The sequence below is a fragment of the Bombina bombina genome, chromosome 5 (assembly GCF_027579735.1).
Source record: "Bombina bombina isolate aBomBom1 chromosome 5, aBomBom1.pri, whole genome shotgun sequence".
Lineage (NCBI taxonomy): Eukaryota > Metazoa > Chordata > Amphibia > Anura > Bombinatoridae > Bombina > Bombina bombina.
The window spans coordinates 510317307-510337152 of NC_069503.1; the positions used below are offsets into that span (position 1 = coordinate 510317307).

The following is a 19846-nucleotide window of genomic DNA, read 5'->3' on the forward strand; positions in this document are numbered from 1 at the left end:
GGTTGTATGCTGCTTAATGATCAGTAGGTTGTATGCTGCTTAATGACCAAGGAAAATATCCTATATACTCCCACAGCTTTAGTCACTGATAACATTGCTAACTGTTTGCCTTTCGGGTCTGTCTGCTGAATCTGATTACACTAAAGCAGTGATGGGCAATGAAATCCAACATCTTCTTAAATAATTCATACAATTTTAAGAAATTTTATAATTTACTTGTACTCTAAAATTTACTCCATTCTCTTCTTGGTATCCTTTGTTGAAAGTAGGTAGACTCAGTAGTGTGGGCATTTTTTTCTTGTTTTCCTCCTCTAAAAACTAGGTGCGTCTTATGGTCAGGTGCGTCTTATGGAGCGAAAAATACAGTTAAGAACTATTTAATAGCTAAAATAGTTAAAATAATTACAAATTTACCTGTAAAATAAATCCTAACCTAAGTTACAATTAAACCTAACACTACACTATCAATAAATAAATTAAATAAAATACCTACAATTACACCTAACACTACACTATCAATAAATTAATTAAATACAATATCTACAAATAAATACAATTAAATAAACTAACTAAAGTACAAAAAATAAAAAAGAACTAAGTTACAAAAAATAAAAAAATATTTACAAACATAAGAAAAATATTACAACAATTTTAAACTAATTACACCTACTCTAAGCCCCCTAATAAAATAACAAAGCCCCCCAAAATAAAAAATGCCCTACCCTATTCTAAATTACAAAAGTTCAAAGCTCTTTTACCTTACCAGCCGTAAACAGGGCCCTTTGCGGGGCATGCCCCAAGAAATTCAGCTCTTTTTCCTGTAAAAAAACACATACAATACCCCCCCCCAACATTACAACCCACCACCCACATACCCCTAATCTAACCCAAACCCCCCTTAAATAAACCTAACACTAAGCCCCTGAAGATCTTCCTACCTTATCTTCACCATACCAGGTTCACCGATCGATCCAGAAGAGCTCCTCCGATGTCCTGATCCAAGCCCAAGCAGGGGGCTGAAGATGTCCATGATCCGGCTGAAGTCATCATCCAAGCGGGAGCTGAAGAGGTCGATGATCCGGCTGAAGTCATCATCCAAGCGGGAGCTGAAGAGGTCCATGATCCGGCTGAAGTCTTCTATCAACGGCATCTTCAAACTTCTTTATTCCGGATCCATCTTGCAGACCTCTGACGCGGAACATCCTGCTGGCCCGACGGACTACCGACGAATGAAGGCTCCTTTAAGGGACGTCATCCAAGATGGCGTCCCTCGAATTCTGATTGGCTGATAGGATCATGGACCTCTTCAGCTCCCGCTTGGATGATGACTGGTATGGTGAAGATAAGGTAGGAAGATCTTCAGGGGCTTAGTGTTAGGTTTATTTAAGGGGGGTTTGGGTTAGATTAGGGGTATGTGGGTGGTGGGTTGTAATGTTGGGGGGGTATTGTATGTGTTTTTTTACAGGAAAAAGAGCTGAATTTTTGGGGCATGCCCCGCAAAGGGCCCTGTTCAGGGCTGGTAAGGTAAAAGAGCTTTGAACTTTTGTAATTTAGAATAGGGTAGGGCATTTTTTATTTTGGGGGGCTTTGTTATTTTATTAGGGGGCTTAGAGTAGGTGTAATTAGTTTAAAATTGTTGTAATATTTTTCTTATGTTTGTAAATATTTTTTTATTTTTTGTAACTTAGTTCTTTTTTATTTTTTGTACTTTAGTTAGTTTATTTAATTGTATTTATTTGTAGATATTGTATTTAATTCATTTATTGATAGTGTAGTGTTAGGTGTAATTGTAGGTATTTTATTTAATTTATTTATTGATAGTGTAGTGTTAGGTTTAATTGTAACTTAGGTTAGGATTTATTTTACAGGTAAATTTGTAATTATTTTAACTATTTTAGCTATTAAATAGTTCTTAACTATTTAATAGATATTGTACCTGGTTAAAATAAATACAAAGTTACCTGTAAAATAAATATAAATCCTAAAATAGCTATAATATAATTAAAATTTATATTGTAGCTATATTAGGATTTATTTTACAGGTAAGTAATTTAGCTTTAAATAGGAATAATTTATTTAATAAGAGTTAATTAATTTAGTTAGATTTAAATTATATTTAACTTAGGGGGGTGTTAGTGTTAGGGTTAGACTTAGCTTTAGGGGTTAATACATTTATTAGAATAGCGGTGAGCTCCAGTCGGCAGATTAGGGGTTAATGTTTGAAGTTAGGTGTCGGCGATGTTAGGGAGGGCAGATTAGGGGTTAATACTATTTATTATAGGGTTAGTGAGGCGGATTAGGGGTTAATAACTTTATTATAATAGCGGTGCGGTCCGCTCGGCAGATTAGGGGTTAATAAGTGTAGGCAGGTGGAGGCGACGTTGTGGGGGGCAGATTAGGGGTTAATAAATATAATATAGGGGTCGGCGATGTTAGGGCAGCAGATTATGGGTACATAGGGATAATGTAAGTAGCGGCGGTTTACGGAGCGGCAGATTAGGGGTTAATAATAATATGCAGGGGTCAGCGATAGCGGGGCGGCAGATTAGGGGTTAATAAGTGTAAGGTTAGAGGTGTTTAGACTCGGGGTACATGTTAGAGTGTTAGGTGCAGAAGTAGGAAGTGTTTCCCCATAGCAAACAATGGGGCTGCGTTAGGAGCTGAACGCGGCTTTTTTGCAGGTGTTAGGTTTTTTTTCAGCTCAAACAGCCCCATTGTTTTCTATGGGGGAATCGTGCACGAGCACGTTTTTTAAGCTGGCCGCTTCCGTAAGCAACTCTGGTATCGAGAGTTGCAGTGGCATTAAATATGCTCTACGCTCCTTTTTTGGAGCCTAACGCAGCCATTCTGTGGACTCTCAATACCAGAGTTATTTTAAAGGCGCGGCCAGAAAAAAGCCAGAGTTAGCTACGCGGGTCGTTACCGACAAAACTCTAAATCTAGCCGTTAGACTTTTGCTTGTTTTTTTGTAAGTTCACGTTTACACATACAGACGTACACAAAAACATATATAAATCATATGCATAAAAACTACAGTATTATGGTCTTGCTCCATAAGGGATTAAAGGCTTACAGTTCATTACCAGCAAAGAGGGAATCACTCACATAAAATTAACCATAACTTATAATAACTTATAACTGTACTTAACTATTAAATAAAGACACAACACTTATCTTGTGGGTAAATTTTCAACCGTCACAGATTAAAATTGTTTATTAAACAGTAAATATAAAACTTAGAAGCCGACAAGGTTAGGCTGGCGGCAAGCAAGAGCTGACTAACCCAGCGCTACTGGAGGTCAGCGGCCCTAAACGGAGACTGCAGCAGAGGGGAGGGTCCCCTCTGCTCTGGGAGATGCTACTGAGGGTTGCAAGTTGATGGACCCACCCACAAGGCGAAGGAGGGGCACCCCATGTGCACCTGAAGCTATCCGATCCTCCCGCTTTTAGATTGGCCATCACTCCCCCCGTTCACCCTCTCCCACGCAACAGGGACGCTACCTCCCGCAGTCAGGGTGCAAAGGTTCTCCCCCTATGAGGGTAACTGCTACCTGGCCGCTCGAACCGAGTAAACAGAGTTAGGGAGAATCATAGATTACCGATATGATCTTACTGAGCTTAGATTGCCTAATCATAACTATGCCATAGCTGTCTATCGGATGTAGATTGCGGGCCGCCATAACTAGGGAGGAAGGGAGAGGAAACATCTCTGTTTCAGGATACCAGGAGAAGAGGGAAAGGGAACTGAAAGCTGCACTTTTTAAAGGTCAGGAAGGGGCTAGCTTCTCTACCCAGCTGCACTAGCTTCACTACCCAGCCCTCTACTCCTATCTCACTCCCTACAGCCTTAACCCTTAGGTTGCTACAGTCCCATGCTGGTCCTTACACTGCCTTAAGGGATTAAAGGCTTACAGTTCATTACCAGCAGAGAGGGAATCACTCACATAAAATTAACCATAACTTATAATAACTTTAAACTATACTTAACTATTAAATAAAGACACAACACTTATCTTGTGGGTAAATTTTCAACCGTCACAGGTTAAAAATGTTTATTAAACAGTAAATATAAAACTTAGAAGCCGACAAGGCTAGGCTAGCGGCAAGCAAGAGCTGACTTACCCAGCACTACTGGAGGTCAGCGGCCCTAAACGGAGACTGTAGCAGAGGGGAGGGTCCCCTCTGCCCTGGGAGATGCTACTGAGGGCTGTGAGCTGATGGACCCACCCACAAGGGGAAGGAGGGGCACCCCATGTGCACCTGAGGCTATCCGCCCCTCCCGCTTTTAGATTGGCCATCACTGCCCCCGTTCACCCTCTCCCACAGGGATAAGGCCTTGTGTCTGACCACGAAACCTCCCTGCTCTGTTACGGTCCTGCCAATAGTTGAGTTAATCTTCTTCCTAACCCTGTAGGCTGCACTATGGGAGGACATGTGTCTCCATTCCAGTCTTGGAATAATATTCAACCAGCCCAGAACAACATTGGGGATACGGGTTCTTATCCAAGCTATATCTGCCTGCATGATCTTAATAAACTGCAGAACTGGAAGAGCACCTAAATTGTTCCCCCCTAAGTGCAGGATGATAATATGAGGTTTCCCCCAACGAACCAGGGCCTCGGACAAAAGGGAGGGGAGTCTAAGCCAGCACATACCCCTTTCACCCAACCACCTAACTGATGCTTTTGCAGGGGGAAACCCAAGGCTCTGACCACAGGGGAGGGACAAGCACCAGATCAACGCCCAGTGCACGTAGGAGTGCCCCACGATCCAAATCCTTGTCGCGCCTTGGGATACTCCTGAAAAAACAAAGAAGTTAGTAACTGTAACTGGACAAAAAGAACAGTTACACGAGTGGCCGAACATAAGACCTGTATTTATTGGAGCGCCACCTGCCTAAGCGCTTAATGGAGTCTACGAAAACCCCCGATTTCACTGCATTAGTCGCTGCACCTATCCGAAAGGAATGCAGAGCTATTTTGGAAGCATCAAAACCCGCCAAGGTAGCATTGCGAGTCAGGATTCTACAGAACTGGAAAGGGGATAATGAAGAGCCATTTTCGTGTATGAGTAAGGGGCCTTGGACTGAGCGGCCGATGGCAAAATATTGGTTTAATAATTTCACCGGGCAGCAACTACTGGGCATTTTGGGAATGGTCAACCATATCCCCCTGCCTTGCTGGTCCGTTTTGGAACGTGGAAGGAAAAGCAAAATTGAGTCAGGGGAGGCTTTAATATGATGGAGTTGAACGCCCTTGCTGTTGCACTGCCTAGATGGAGAAACCAGCTCACCTATGCAAAGAGCAGCAGAGTACGCCAAGACAAAAGCAGAACGGAATAGGAGGAGCTTGTATGAAGAGGAACACACTGCTTCCAAGACTGAGACCAGCTTCTCCAAGCGGTCCTGGATAATGGGCTTGCGGATATCTTTTTGTTGTGGCTGGGAACGGCCCCAGTCTTTAACCACTTGTCAAACAAAAAATGAATTAGTGGGATCAGGTAGTGCAAGTGTCCGGTAAAAAAAGGCAAGAGCAGCTATGCGAGACCCTTCAGACCACAAACACACCAGCCAATTACACAAAGTGACTTGAGAAGCTGCAGCCGCCTCCACCTTCTGTTCGTGGCAAAAAGACTCCCATTCCCTCCACGACCTGACATAAGAGCACCAAGTGGATGGGGCTAGTGACGCCCGGACTAATGGGAGCAGGGATATCCAGGATTCAGAAGCTGCCAAAGGAAACCGGGACAAGGTAAGCCTAGTCTAGCAGTACAAAGGGCAAGGCGCCTAAACGTCGCCCAGTCAAACCTGGAAAGAGCATCCACAATTACATTGTTCACTCCAGGCACGTGCTGTGCCTGAAACGGAATGTTAAGTTCCAGACAGCGTAACACCAAATGTCACAAACAAACCACTGCGGCTGATGTGGCGGACAGTCTTTTAATCGCATGGACGACACTTAGGTTATCTTCGGCCGATGTGGCGAACAGTCTATTAATCGCATGGACGACACTTAGGTTATCTGTCCAGAAGATAACACTTCTGTTGGAAAACTGCTTACCACAGAGCTCAATGGCCAGGACTATTGGGCATAATTCCAGGAGCGTGAGATTGCGGGTAAACCCTTGGGCCCTCCAATTATCAGGCCAAGGGCCCACGCTCCACCCCCCCTGAAAGTATGCCCCGTAGCCTCCGGACCCTGCCGCATCTGTGAACAGGTGCAGGAGCTGACAAGAGATCGGGTCGGAGCGCCACAAGCGAATGCCATTAAATTGCTGCAAGAAAGATTCCCATACCTTTAGGTCAGAGATCATCCCTCCCGAAATGTATATTCTCCCTGACGGGTTGACTTTCCCAAATAATTTACTCTCCAACCTGCAATTGAATACCCTCCCCATGGGGATAACCCTGTAGGTGAAGTTCAAAAGGCCAAGAAGGCACTGTAATTGCTTAAGGGTAAGGAACTTAGAGGAAACAGCCGCTTTAACTGCCTCCAACATACTCTGCACCTTGTCTAAGAGGAGCCTGCAAATCATTTTCTCTGTGTCAATTTCTATGCCCAAAAATGTTAAACTGGTAACGGGACCTTGAGATTTCTCCTCAGCAAGAGGGACCCCAAGAAAGGACATAAGTTCTTGCATTACGTTCATTGCATCTAAGCAATCGTCTGAACCTTTCTGACCTATCAGGAAGGGGCTCCTCCCCAAACTTGCAACAATGTTGCACTAGCTTCACTACCCAGCCCTCTACTCCTATCTCACTCCCTACAGCCTTAACCCTTAGGTTGCTACAGTCCCATGCTGGTCTTTACACTGCCTTTGTCCATGTCACCTAACTAAGCTGTTCCACATCTAAAAGTATTTGAACGAAACCCCATCATTCTTTTCTTTATTATACAGGATCAACCAGGTAGCGCATATATATAATTTACAGCTCATTTTTGTTTTTTAAATACATGTTGAGTTAAATTGATTATTTCAGTAAACAGGGTACCTTTGTGAGGATGGAAGCACACTCCAACTTGGTTGCTTCCCTTCCTGACAGTCCCTAAATAAGAGACCTAGCTATTAAATGAGGTTTTTGTCACTCTGGAGTAGAAATAGTAAGCAGGACAGAATATGAGAGTAGCACAACAAACAAGCAGGGTTGCCATTCAAGTACATTAGTTCTACAACAACACTGCTAGAGTACTGATAAGTAACCTCAGTATAGCAAGTGGAACATTTGACACTGCCACCAAATTACATAGTAGCACCCTGCTGCCATCCTTACAGTGATATTGCTAGGAACCCCCAATAATACCTGCGGAGAGGGAGAGACTTTGTGAGCATAATACAGCTAAACTCTTTCATATTCATTCAGTAAAAAGTGGCAATTAGCATTATTTAGCAGTTCACTGAATACAGCAGCTGCTTCCTCTAATTTGGAAACGGGCGGCGGCCCCGCCTCCAGTGACTTGCTGGAGTCTCTCCAGTTGCAAAGTAGTCTAGCTGCAGACTGGAGCTCTACTCTAGACAGGTAACATGTGACCTCCACTGTCTCTAGACAGGAAACATGTGACCTCCACTCAAAGCTTTTTTTTTTAATCAACTTTAATCTAACAAACAACCTATAGACAATCATTCTGAAAACGAAACATTTTGAAGCTTTCTTGTTCTTAATGTTCATTCACAGTGGATTATGCTGATTGTCATTTATAAGGTAACCCCTGTGAATGAACATTAAAGGGACATGAAACCCACATTTTTTCTTTCATGGTTTAGAAAGAGAATGCAATTTTAAACATATTTCTAATTTACTTCTATTATCTAATTTGTTTTATTCTCTTGATATTCTTGCTGAAAAGCATATCTAGATATGCTCAGTAGCTGCTGATTGGTTGCTGCACATATAAGCCTTGTGTGATTGGCTCACCCATGTGCATTGCTTTTTCTTCAAATAAGGATATCTAAAAAATGAAGCAAAATAAATAATAGAAGTAAATTGTAATGTTGTTTAAATTTGTATGTTCTATCTAAATCATGAAAGAAAGATTTTGGGTTTAGTGGCCCTTTAAGTACAAGAAAGCTGCAAAATGTACAAGGCTGAAGTTGGATTCTTATTCAGTCAGCTTCTTATACTGCAACTGATTACAAAAATAAAGATATCTAGCATTATTTTTATTTTAAATAAAATAATACACTTGCCAAAAACCTAAACAAACTTACATTTTATTAATAAAAATATATATATATATATATATTGCAATAATCAGATAGCAAACATGGCATAATTTTGATTGTTTCTAATAAGTAACTGATATTATAAAAGGGTAAAAATCCTTTGCGCCACTCATTTATGTGTGGGATATACAAGGCCTGAGCCTTTTCATGGGACAGACACATTATCAGCCTTGTCCAATGCTCTTTATGGCAAACAAATTGGTGCCAACCTTGCCACTTTATATATTTTACCTTTTCTAAATAAGTCATTGGTATTTAAAAAAAGGATAAAATCCTTTGCCCCACTCATTTATGTGTGTATATATACAAAGCGTGACCCATCATAGAATAGACGTTATCAGCCTGGTCCAGCGCCCTTTATTGCAAACACATTGGTGCCAACCTTGCCACTTCATACATTTTACCTTTTCTGAATAAGTAATTGGTATTTTAAAAGGGTTAAAATTATTTGGGTCACTCATTTCTAGAACAGACATATTTTCAGCCTGACCCAATGCTTTTTAAGGCAATCTAGTGTCATCCTTGCCACTTCATACATTTTACCTTTTCTGAATAAGTAACGGGTATTTAAAAGGGTCAAAATCCTTTGGGCGATGAATTTTTGTGTGGATACATACACGGCGTGAAGCACTCCATAGGATAAGCCTGGCCCAATGATTTTTATAGCAAACAAACTTGTGCCAAACTTGCCATCTCATATATTTTACCTTTTCTGAATAAGTAACTGGTCATTTGAAAGGTTAAAATACTTTGGGCCACTCATTTATGTGTGGAATATACAAGGCATGAACCCTTCATAGCACAAACATGTTGTCAGCCTGGCCCAGCGCTCTTTATGGCTAACAAATTGGTGACAGCCTTGCCACTTCATATATTTTACCTTTTCTGAATAAGTGGTATTTTAAAAGGGTTAAAATCCTGTGGGCCACTCATTTCTGAGTGGATATATACAGGGCATGAGCCCCTGTATAGCACAGACATATTCTCAGCCTGGCCCAATGCTTTTTATGATAAGCAAACTGGTGCCAACCTTGTCAAATCACATATTTTACCTTTTCTAAATAAGTTACTTCTATTTAAAGGGTTTCTTTGCCATATAAAACTTTGGGACAGTCTGAAAACACTTGGGCCTAGATTTGGAGTTTGGCGGTAGCCGTGAAAACCAGCGTTAGAGGCTCCTAACGCTGGTTTTAGGCTACCTCCGGTATTTGGAGTCACTCAAAAAAGGGTCTAACGCTCACTTTTCAGCCGCGACTTTTCCATACCGCAGATCCCCTTACGTAAATTGCGTATCCTATCTTTTCAATGGGATTTTTCTAACTCCGGTATTTAGAGTCGTGTCTGAAGTGAGCGTTAGAAATCTAACGACAAAACTCCAGCCGCAGAAAAAAAGTCAGTAGTTAAGAGCTTTCTGGGCTAACGCCGGTTCATAAAGCTCTTAACTACTGTACTCTAAAGTACACTAACACCCATAAACTACCTATGTACACCTAAACCGAGGTCCCCCCACATCGCCGCAGCTCGATTAAATTTTTTTAACCCCTAATCTGCCGACCGCCACCTACGTTATCCTTATGTACCCCTAATCTGCTGCCCCTAACACCGCCGACCCCTATATTATATTTATTAACCCCTAATCTGCCCCCCACAACGTCGCCGCCAGCTACCTACACTTATTAACCCCTAATCTGCCGTCCGCACGCCACAGCAAGCTACATTATCCCTATGTACCCCTAATCTGCTGCCCTAACATCGCCGACCCCTATATTATATTTATTAACCCCTAACCTGCCCCCCACAACGTCGCCGCCAGCTACCTACACTTATTAACCCCTAATCTGCCGTCCGCACGCCGCCGCAAGCTACATTATCCCTATGTACCCCTAATCTGCTGCCCTAACATCGCCGACCCCTATATTATATTTATTAACCCCTAACCTGCCCCCCACAACGCCGCCGCCACCTACCTACAATAATTAACCCCTAATCTGCCGTCCGCACGCCACTGCAAGCTACATTATCCCTATGTACCCCTAATCTGCTGCCCTAACATCGCCGACCCCTATATTATATTTATTAACCCCTAACCTGCCCCCCACAACGTCGCCGCCAGCTACCTACACTTATTAACCCCTAATCTGCCGTCCGCACGCCGCCGCAAGCTACATTATCCCTATGTACCCCTAATCTGCTGCCCTAACATCGCCGACCCCTATATTATATTTATTAACCCCTAACCTGCCCCCCACAACGCCGCCGCCACCTACCTACAATAATTAACCCCTAATCTGCCGACCGCAAAGAGCCGCCAGCTACATTATAGCTATGTACCCCTAATCTGCTGCCCCTAACACCGCCGACCCCTATATTATATTTATTAACCCCTAACCTGCCCTCCCTAACATCGCCGACACCTAACTTCAATTATTAACCCCTAATCTGCCGACCGAATCTCGCCGCTATTCTAATAAATGTATTAACCCCTAAAGCTAAGTCTAACCCTAACACTAACACCCCCCTAAGTTAAATATAATTTTAATCTAACGAAATTAATTAACTCTTATTAAATAAATTATTCCTATTTAAAGCTAAATACTTACCTGTAAAATAAATCCTAATATAGCTACAACATAAATTATAATTATATTATAGCTATTTTAGGATTAATATTTATTTTACAGGTAACTTTGTATTTATTTTAACCAGGTACAATAGCTATTAAATAGTTAAGAACTATTTAATAGCTAAAATAGTTAAAATAACCTAACCTAAGTTACAATTAAACCTAACACTACACTATCAATAAATTAATTAAATAAAATACCTACAATTACCTACAATTAAACCTAACACTACACTATCAATAAATAAATTAAATACAATACCTACAAATAACTACAATGAAATAAACTAACTAAAGTACAAAAAATAAAAAAGAACTAAGTTACAAAAAATAAAAAAATATTTACAAACATAAGAAAAATATTACAACAATTTTAAACTAATTACACCTACTCTAAGCCCCCTAATAAAATAACAAAGCCCCCCAAAATAAAAAAATGCCCTACCCTATTCTAAATTACTAAAGTTCAAAGCTCTTTTACCTTACCAGCCCTGAACAGGGCCCTTTGCGGGGCATGCCCCAAGAAGTTCAGCTCTTTTGCCTGTAAAAAAAAACATACAATACCCCCCCCCAACATTACAACCCACCACCCACATACCCCTAATCTAACCCAAACCCCCCTTAAATAAACCTAACACTAAGCCCCTGAAGATCATCCTACCTTGTCTTCACCATACCAGGTTCACCGATCCGTCCTGGCTCCAAAATCTTCATCCAACCCAAGCGGGGGCTGGCGATCCATCTTCCGGCGGCTGAAGAGGTCCAGAAGAGGCTCCAAAGTCTTCATCCTATCCGGGAAGAAGAGTAGATCCGGACCGGAAACCATCATCTTCCAAGCGGCATCTTCTATCTTCATCCGATGAGGAATGGCTCCATCCTGAAGACCTCCACCGCTGACCCATCTTCATCCGGCGACATCCAACTGAAGAATGACGGTTCCTTTAAGGGACGTCATCCAAGATGGCGTCCCTCGAATTCCGATTGGCTGATAGGATTCTATCAGCCAATCGGAATTAAGGTAGGAAAAATCTGATTGGCTGATTGAATCAGCCAATCAGATTGAGCTCGCATTCTATTGGCTGATCGGAACAGCCAATAGAATGCGAGCTCAATCTGATTGGATCAGCCAATCGGATTGAACTTGATTCTGATTGGCTGATTCCATCAGCCAATCAGAATATTCCTACCTTAATTCCGATTGGCTGATAGAATCCTATCAGCCAATCGGAATTCGAGGGACGCCATCTTGGATGACGTCCCTTAAAGGAACCGTCATTCTTCAGTTGGACGTCGCCGGATGAAGATGGGTCCGCGGTGGAGGTCTTCAGGATGGAGTCGGTCCTCATCGGATGAAGATAGAAGATGCCGCTTGGAAGATGATGGTTGCCGGTCCGGATCTACTCTTCTTCCCGGATAGGATGAAGACTTTGGAGCCTCTTCTGGACCTCTTCAGCCACCGGAAGATGGATCGCCAGCCCCCGCTTGGGTTGGATAAAGATTTTGGAGCCAGGACGGATTGGTGAACCTGGTATGGTGAAGACAAGGTAGGATGATCTTCAGGGGCTTAGTGTTAGGTTTATTTAAGGGGGGTTTGGGTTAGATTAGGGGTATGTGGGTGGTGGGTTGTAATGTTGGGGGGGGTATTGTATGTTTTTTTTAACAGGCAAAAGAGCTGAACTTCTTGGGGCATGCCCCGCAAAGGGCCCTGTTCAGGGCTGGTAAGGTAAAAGAGCTTTGAACTTTAGTAATTTAGAATAGGGTAGGGCATTTTTTTTATTTTGGAGGGCTTTGTTATTTTATTAGGGGGCTTAGAGTAGGTGTAATTAGTTTAAAATTGTTGTAATATTTTTCTTATGTTTGTAAATATTTTATTATTTTTTGTAACTTAGTTCTTTTTTATTTTTTGTACTTTAGTTAGTTTATTTCATTGTAGTTATTTGTAGGTATTGTATTTAATTTATTTATTGATAGTGTAGTGTTAGGTTTAATTGTAGGTAATTGTAGGTATTTTATTTAATTAATTTATTGATAGTGTAGTGTTAGGTTTAATTGTAACTTAGGTTAGGATTTATTTTACAGGTAAATTTGTAATTATTTTAACTATTTTAGCTATTAAATAGTTCTTAACTATTTAATAGCTATTGTACCTGGTTAAAATAAATACAAAGTTACCTGTAAAATAAATATTAATCCTAAAATAGCTATAATATAATTATAATTTATGTTGTAGCTATATTAGGATTTATTTTACAGGTAAGTATTTAGCTTTAAATAGGAATAATTTATTTAATAAGAGATCATTAATTTCGTTAGATGTAAATTATATTTAACTTAGGGGGGTGTTAGTGTTAGGGTTAGACTTAGCTTTAGGGGTTAATACATTTATTAGAATAGCGGTGAGCTCCAGTCGGCAGATTAGGGGTTAATAATTTAAGTTAGGTGTCGGCGATGTTAGGGAGGGCAGATTAGGGGTTAATACTATTTATTATAGGGTTAGTGAGGCGGATTAGGGGTTAATAACTTTATTATAGTAGCGCTCAGGTCCGGTCAGCAGATTAGGGGTTAATAAGTGTAGGCAGGTGGAGGCGATGTTGTGGGGGGCAGATTAGGGGTTAATAAATATAATATAGGGGTCGGCGATGTTAGGGCAGCAGATTAGGGGTACATAGGGATAATGTAAGTAGCGGCGGTTTACGGAGCGGCAGATTAGGGGTTAATAATAATATGCAGGGGTCAGCAATAGCGGGGGCAGCAGATTAGGGGTTAATAAGTGTAAGGTTAGGGGTGGTTAGACTCGGGGTACATGTTAGAGTGTTAGGTGCAGACGTAGGAAGTGTTTCCGCATAGCAAACAATGGGGCTGCGTTAGGAGCTGAACGCGGCTTTTTTGCAGGTGTTAGGTTTTTTTTCAGCTCAAACAGCCCCATTGTTTCCTATGGGGGAATCGTGCACGAGCACGTTTTTGAGGCTGGCCGCGTCCGTAAGCAACTCTGGTATCGAGAGTTGAAGCTGCGTTAAATATGCTCTACGCTCCTTTTTTGGAGCCTAACGCAGCCTTTATGTGGACTCTCAATACCAGAGTTATTTTTATGGTGCGGCCAGAAAAAAGCCAGCGTTAGCTTTTCGGGTCATTACCGACAAAACTCTAAATCTAGCCGTTGGATTGCACAAAGGGGCTCACACCCTATATAACAACACAGAAATCAGTGGCCCAAAGGATTTTAACCGTTTTAAAATACTATTTACTTACTTAGAAAAGGTAAAATATATAAAGTGGCAAGGTTGGCACCAGTTTATTTGCCATAAATAGTGTTGGGCCAGGCTGAGAACATGCCTCTCCTATGATGAAGCTCACATTCTGTATATATCCATACAGAAATGAGTGGCCCAAAGTATTTTTACCCTTTCAAAATACCATTTACTTATTCAGAAAAGGTAAATGTATGAGATGACCACATTGGCACAATTTTGTTTGCTACAAAAAGCATTGGGCCAGGCTGAAAACATGTTTATTCTATGAAGGGGCTCACTCCTTGTATATGAAGGGGCTCACTCCTTGTATATGAAGGGGCTCACTCCTTGTATATGAAGGGGCTCAATCCTTGTATATATCCACACAGTAATGAGGGCCCAAGGATTTTAACCCTTTTAAAATATCTGATTCCTTTTTAGAAAAAGGGTAACGTTGTTACCAGTTTGTTTGCTTCAAAAAACGTTGGGCCAGGGTGAGAACATGTTTATTCTATGGAGAGGTTCACGCCCTGTATATATCCACAAAGAAGTGAGTGGTCCAAAGGATTTTAACCCTTTTAAAATACTAGTTACTTATTCAGAAATTTATCCTATGAAGGGGCTCACTCCCGGTATATATCCGCACAGTAAAGAGTGGCCCAAAGGATTTTAAGTCATTTGAAATACCAGTTATTTATTTTGAAAAGGTCAAATATATGAAGTGGCAAGGTTGGCAATAGTTTTTGTTGCCATAGAAACCATTGGGCCAGGCTGAAAACATGTTTATCCTATGTAGGGCTTCACGCCGTGTATGTATCCACTCAGAAATTAATGGCCCTAAGGATTTTAACCCTTTTAAAATACCAGTTACTTATTCAGAAAAGGTAAAATATATGAAGTGTATATCAATGAGATAGGTATAGAACTGCCTTATTCATCAAATGATGGTGGTTCCATCTATAACCCATACACTCATATTCCTTAGGGGAGTGCGGGGGGTGCCCTAGTGGTTGGTATACAGTGTAATCCCAAAGAAAACAACTATTTGGCAAACACTTAAACACATAGGTAGATCCGCAGAAAGGGAGCCAAATAAATAAAACAACTTAAAATACAAATATTGGAGCATCTGGATTAAACACACTACGATTGTCTATTTCAAAATAAGACAATCGTTGAGGCTCTAAGTTTGCAAAATTAAGCAGATTCCAACACTGTCAGAGGCCCATTGTAAGATGACATCCACCAAGAAAGAAAAAGATCCCTAAAAAACTAGACTATGATTTGGTGCTACTCACATAGGTGGGTGAAGGGTGGGGCTTAGACTATCTCTTGGTAGGCAGTTGCTTACAATTATTGTGAAAAAGATACGGCTTGCAGTGACTAAGGTACGGAATTACTTGTATATCAATCACAGAAAGCACACAAATAAAGTATAACCATGATGTCTAGATTACTCACAGACAGGTGAACGCCTAACGCACGTTTCACCTGGGCTTTCTTAGAGCCTCAATGATTTGACAGTAAAAGTTAAGTTTTATTTATTTTGTTGCTCCCTTTCTGTGGATCTACCTATGTGTTTAAGTGTGTGCTAAATAGGGGTTTTCTTTTTTTTTGGGGGGGGGGGGATTTCAAAATATATGAAGTGACAAGGTTGTCACCAATGTATTTACCATAAAGAGCATTGGGCCAGGCTGCTAACGTCTGTTGTATGATGGGGTTCATGCCCTGTATATATTCACATATAAATGAGTGGGCCACAGGATTTTAACCCATTTAAAATATAAGTTACTCAAAATTATGCCATGTTTGCCATCTGTATAGTGCAATATAAGATGTTTTTTTTTATAAAATGTAATTTTGTTTAGGTTTTTGGAAAGTGTATTATTTTATTTAAAATAAAAATAATGCTAGATATCTTTTTTTTGTAAATTGCAATCAGTTGCAGAATAAGAAGCTGACTAAATAAGAAGACAACTTTAGCCTTGTACATTTTGCAGCTTTCTTGTACTTAATGCTCATTCACAGTGGTTACCTTATAAATGAAAATCAGCATAAAACACTGTGAATGAACATAAAGAACAAGAAAGCTGCAAAATATTTCGTTTTCAGAATGATGATCTATAGGTTGTTTGTTACATTAAAGTTGAATTTAAAAAAAAAAAGCAAAGAAAAAAAGAAGTTTTCAGTGGAGGTCACGTTTCCTCCTGTCTAGAGTGGAGCTCCTCTGCAGCTAGCTAGACCCTTCTCTCCAGTTGCTAGAAATACCAGGGAGGATGTAGTAGAACGGCAAATTACAAAATGTCTAATCTAATTTACATCAGTAAATACCTTAGTGGGTAATATATTTATCTACATAATAAGTGAATTATGTTCTACTAACTAAGTATAGTTCTCATAAAAATGCATTACGCATATGACTCACAAGCTGTTACTTTGCAAAGAAGGAACATGATTAATAAAGTCTCGACATTGGTTTCACTTTCGCTGTGCATGCTGGGAATTGTAGTTTGTTGTGTACTATGGTCATGTGTCCAGGTTCCTTATGATGGCTGATATACCAGGAGTTACAGATCCCGCAGATAAGGTTGGAATTATTTGTTATTGCTACTGAATATATTTAGTAAGGACTATTTTATCGTTCTATGTTAGTGAGACAGCACAAATTTACAGTAGTGCAGTCTGCCTAGATCTGTGTGTTCCCGGAAGTAGAGGCTGCATGTAGGAAGCTAATCACAGTGATGAGAGGCAGCTGATATTATGTTTATTTGTGCAAAGTGTGCAGTTGGCAAGCATATGAATATAAAAATGTGGCTCAATGGTGTTTATTTCTGTACATCAGTTCTGACAAGTTGTGGGTATTTAGCATTTTGCATTTATAGCCTATTTTCATTTGGCAGAAAGAACATTCACAGTACAGTATTAATTGGTTACTACACAATGCCTCACACCTTTGGGCTGCCTAATTCAGTTGTATTTATTTGACACAATTTAAATGATGCAGTCTATTCAGAGTATTTTTCTAGATATTTATACCAGAGTAATGGGGACAATATTGTTACAATTTCTCTTCAGGTCAAGATATGTATAATATCTGCAGTACCACAATGTTTGCCCTTTTTTTTCATTTGAAGGGACAGTGTACTGTAATTATTTTTTTTATCCCTAATGTGATACCTGCTGCAGAGTGTAACATTTAACGGAAATTGTTCCTTTATGTATATTGTTGTATATGGAATAGCTGTTTCTGCTAATTGAAACCACATCCTAATACAATTGGCTGTTCTTGTAGGAAGAGAATATCTCATCTTATCTGTCTTAATTTATTTACCCAAAGCCCTACTTATCTTCTTTATTACTGTCTACTCAAAGGCCAATACTTAGGGTCCAATGATCTAAAGCAGGGTTCTTCAAACTTTTCCCCCCAAGACCCAGTGTCATGATACCACATACCTTTGGGACCCAATTTTTATACTTGGTCTGAAAATTTCTTAAGAAGTAAACAACATGATAGCTGCAATTTTTGGCAAAGAGACTAGAATATGTGCATGCTTTATTCCTGATTGTAGTAAAATTTGAAAGCGTTGTAAAACGTAATAACACACACACACCACACACTCATACAACACACACACAATCATACAACACACATTTTCATGTAACAAATACCACACACATACCACACACACACTCATACAACACACACACAACACACACTCTCATACAACACTCATACACAACACACGCACAGCACACACACACACTCTCATACAAAACACCACACACACTCCTACAACACACACACAAGTCGCAACTCAGTACACATGATGTTGTGACCCAATAATGGCCCGTGGTTTGAAGAACCCTGATTTAAAGCAGTGTTTCTCAACCGTGATCCTCAAGTACCCCCAACAGGTCAGGTTTTCATTATAGCCTAACCAGTGCACAGGTGAAGTAATCAACTGATCAGTAACACCATGGTTACTAACCTTCTCTCACCCATCAGCTGATTATTTAACCTGTGCACTAGTTCAGCTATAATGAAAACCAGGCCTGTTGGGGGTATTTGAGGACTGCGATTGAGAAACACTGATCTACAGCTCTTCTCTCTGGTGATTATGATCAAAGATATCTTGTCAGTACTGAAAGGTTCCTCAAACAATGTTATGAAGGCAAATTCTAGCATGAGAGCTGTTTATCTAGCTGTGAAGAACAGAAACATACAATGTAATATAATGCTCAAAAAAGTCCCCACTTAAAATGTGAGCGATAGGGGGAAATTTATGAAACTGTGAATGTCCCTCCATCAGTTAAAGAAGCAGTGGTTTAGATTACGGCTTCCTATGGATTAAAATCACCAAGACCAATCTGTCTGAAGAAATTCATTATCATTGCTCTTAAAGGCAGGTTCCCTGCATAACATATTTGTCACTCCTAAGAATTATAATTGTGTCCCAGTGCATTAGATTTATTAGGGGCTCTCCATTCTCCCCTGTTTGCGTTATTCTGTTAAAACTTTAACTAAACCCATTTTATATCTCCATCCTTTCATGCATGGATTCCAGAAAATAACAGGAACTGGCAACGCTGTTTGTGACTCTAGTCATGGAAGGAGGGATTTGTAAAGTTGCATTTCATTTCCAGCAAGGCACCTCTAGTCAACAACATCCTGTTATAAAGGACTTCTAAACCCAAAATGTAGCCACCAATCAGCAAGCGCTATCCAGGGTTCTGAACCAAAAATAGGCCGGCTCCTAGGCTTTCATTCCTGCTTTTTCAAATAAAGATACCAAGAGAACAAAGAAAAAATGTTGAAGGGACATTCCAGCTTAAATTTTTTATTTATTTATTACATAGAAGTCACACATTTATTTTTAATGAGATATATATTAAACAAATTAGTGAAACATAAGATATTGTTTCAACTTACACAAAATGGCTTTTCCAAGTCCTCGCTACAATTTTCAAAACGCCCCTCATAAAAACCTTGTTTTTATTCTTTTGTAGGCTGCTGATGTTGTCCAATCATTTTTAGTATGTAAATTAGCCCGAGTGTGCACATCTTCATGCGTATTAGCAATTGTTTTTCTTCATTTCACTAGTTATATATTACCAGGAAGTGGTAGGGAGGTGTGTCTTCTTGAAAACGCTGATGTTTTTTGCAGCTGCAAATTCATCCTTATTTATTTCTGTAAAAGTATGGGAGGTCTTTTTCATTGTATTGAAATTTAATATTTATATATTTAAATTTTCTACAAATCCCTCAAATTGCATCCACTGCTGATAATAGATTAGAAGATCTGACTCTGATTAACAAATAGCACTCAAGAAGTATCTGTGTGTGTGTGTATATGTGTATATATATATATATATATATATATATATATATATATATATATATATGTGTATATGTTTAAAGGCTTGCACTCAAGACCTCAAATTGAGGGTAGATAAGTACCAGGGTGCTGGATCAAAAAATACAAACAGTCCAGTTTAACAACAGCACTCACTGGATTTTGTAAAAATTAACTTTTATTGCAAAGATATAAAAAAAAGTCCCATGACGTTTCGGTGCCCAACTAGCACCTTTATCAAATGGTTTCACCCAGCATGTAGGCAGATGTTAAGTCCTGGCATTCAGGAGGTCAGTTAAAAAGTAGAAAATGCAGCAGCCTTAAATACCTTATATGTCTCCTTTAATCAGAGTGAGAGACGCCATTTCTTGGCTCCGGGTGCGCGTGTCTATGTGGCCACGCCTCTTCCGGTCCGCCTG

The 19846-nt window shown here is 40.1% G+C and overlaps 1 protein-coding gene across 1 annotated transcript in view; it reads left to right on the forward strand.

Moving 5' to 3' along the window:
* The first annotated feature begins 16570 nt into the window (after positions 1 to 16570).
* The window catches only part of VPS41 (VPS41 subunit of HOPS complex), an 809562-nt gene continuing 806286 nt past the window's right edge, over positions 16571 to 19846 (forward strand). Inside the window, exon 1 of the mRNA XM_053714423.1 lies at positions 16571 to 16660. Coding sequence (XP_053570398.1) covers positions 16619 to 16660 — 42 coding nt within the window. The 5' untranslated portion in view covers positions 16571 to 16618. The remainder of the gene's footprint in view (positions 16661 to 19846) is intronic.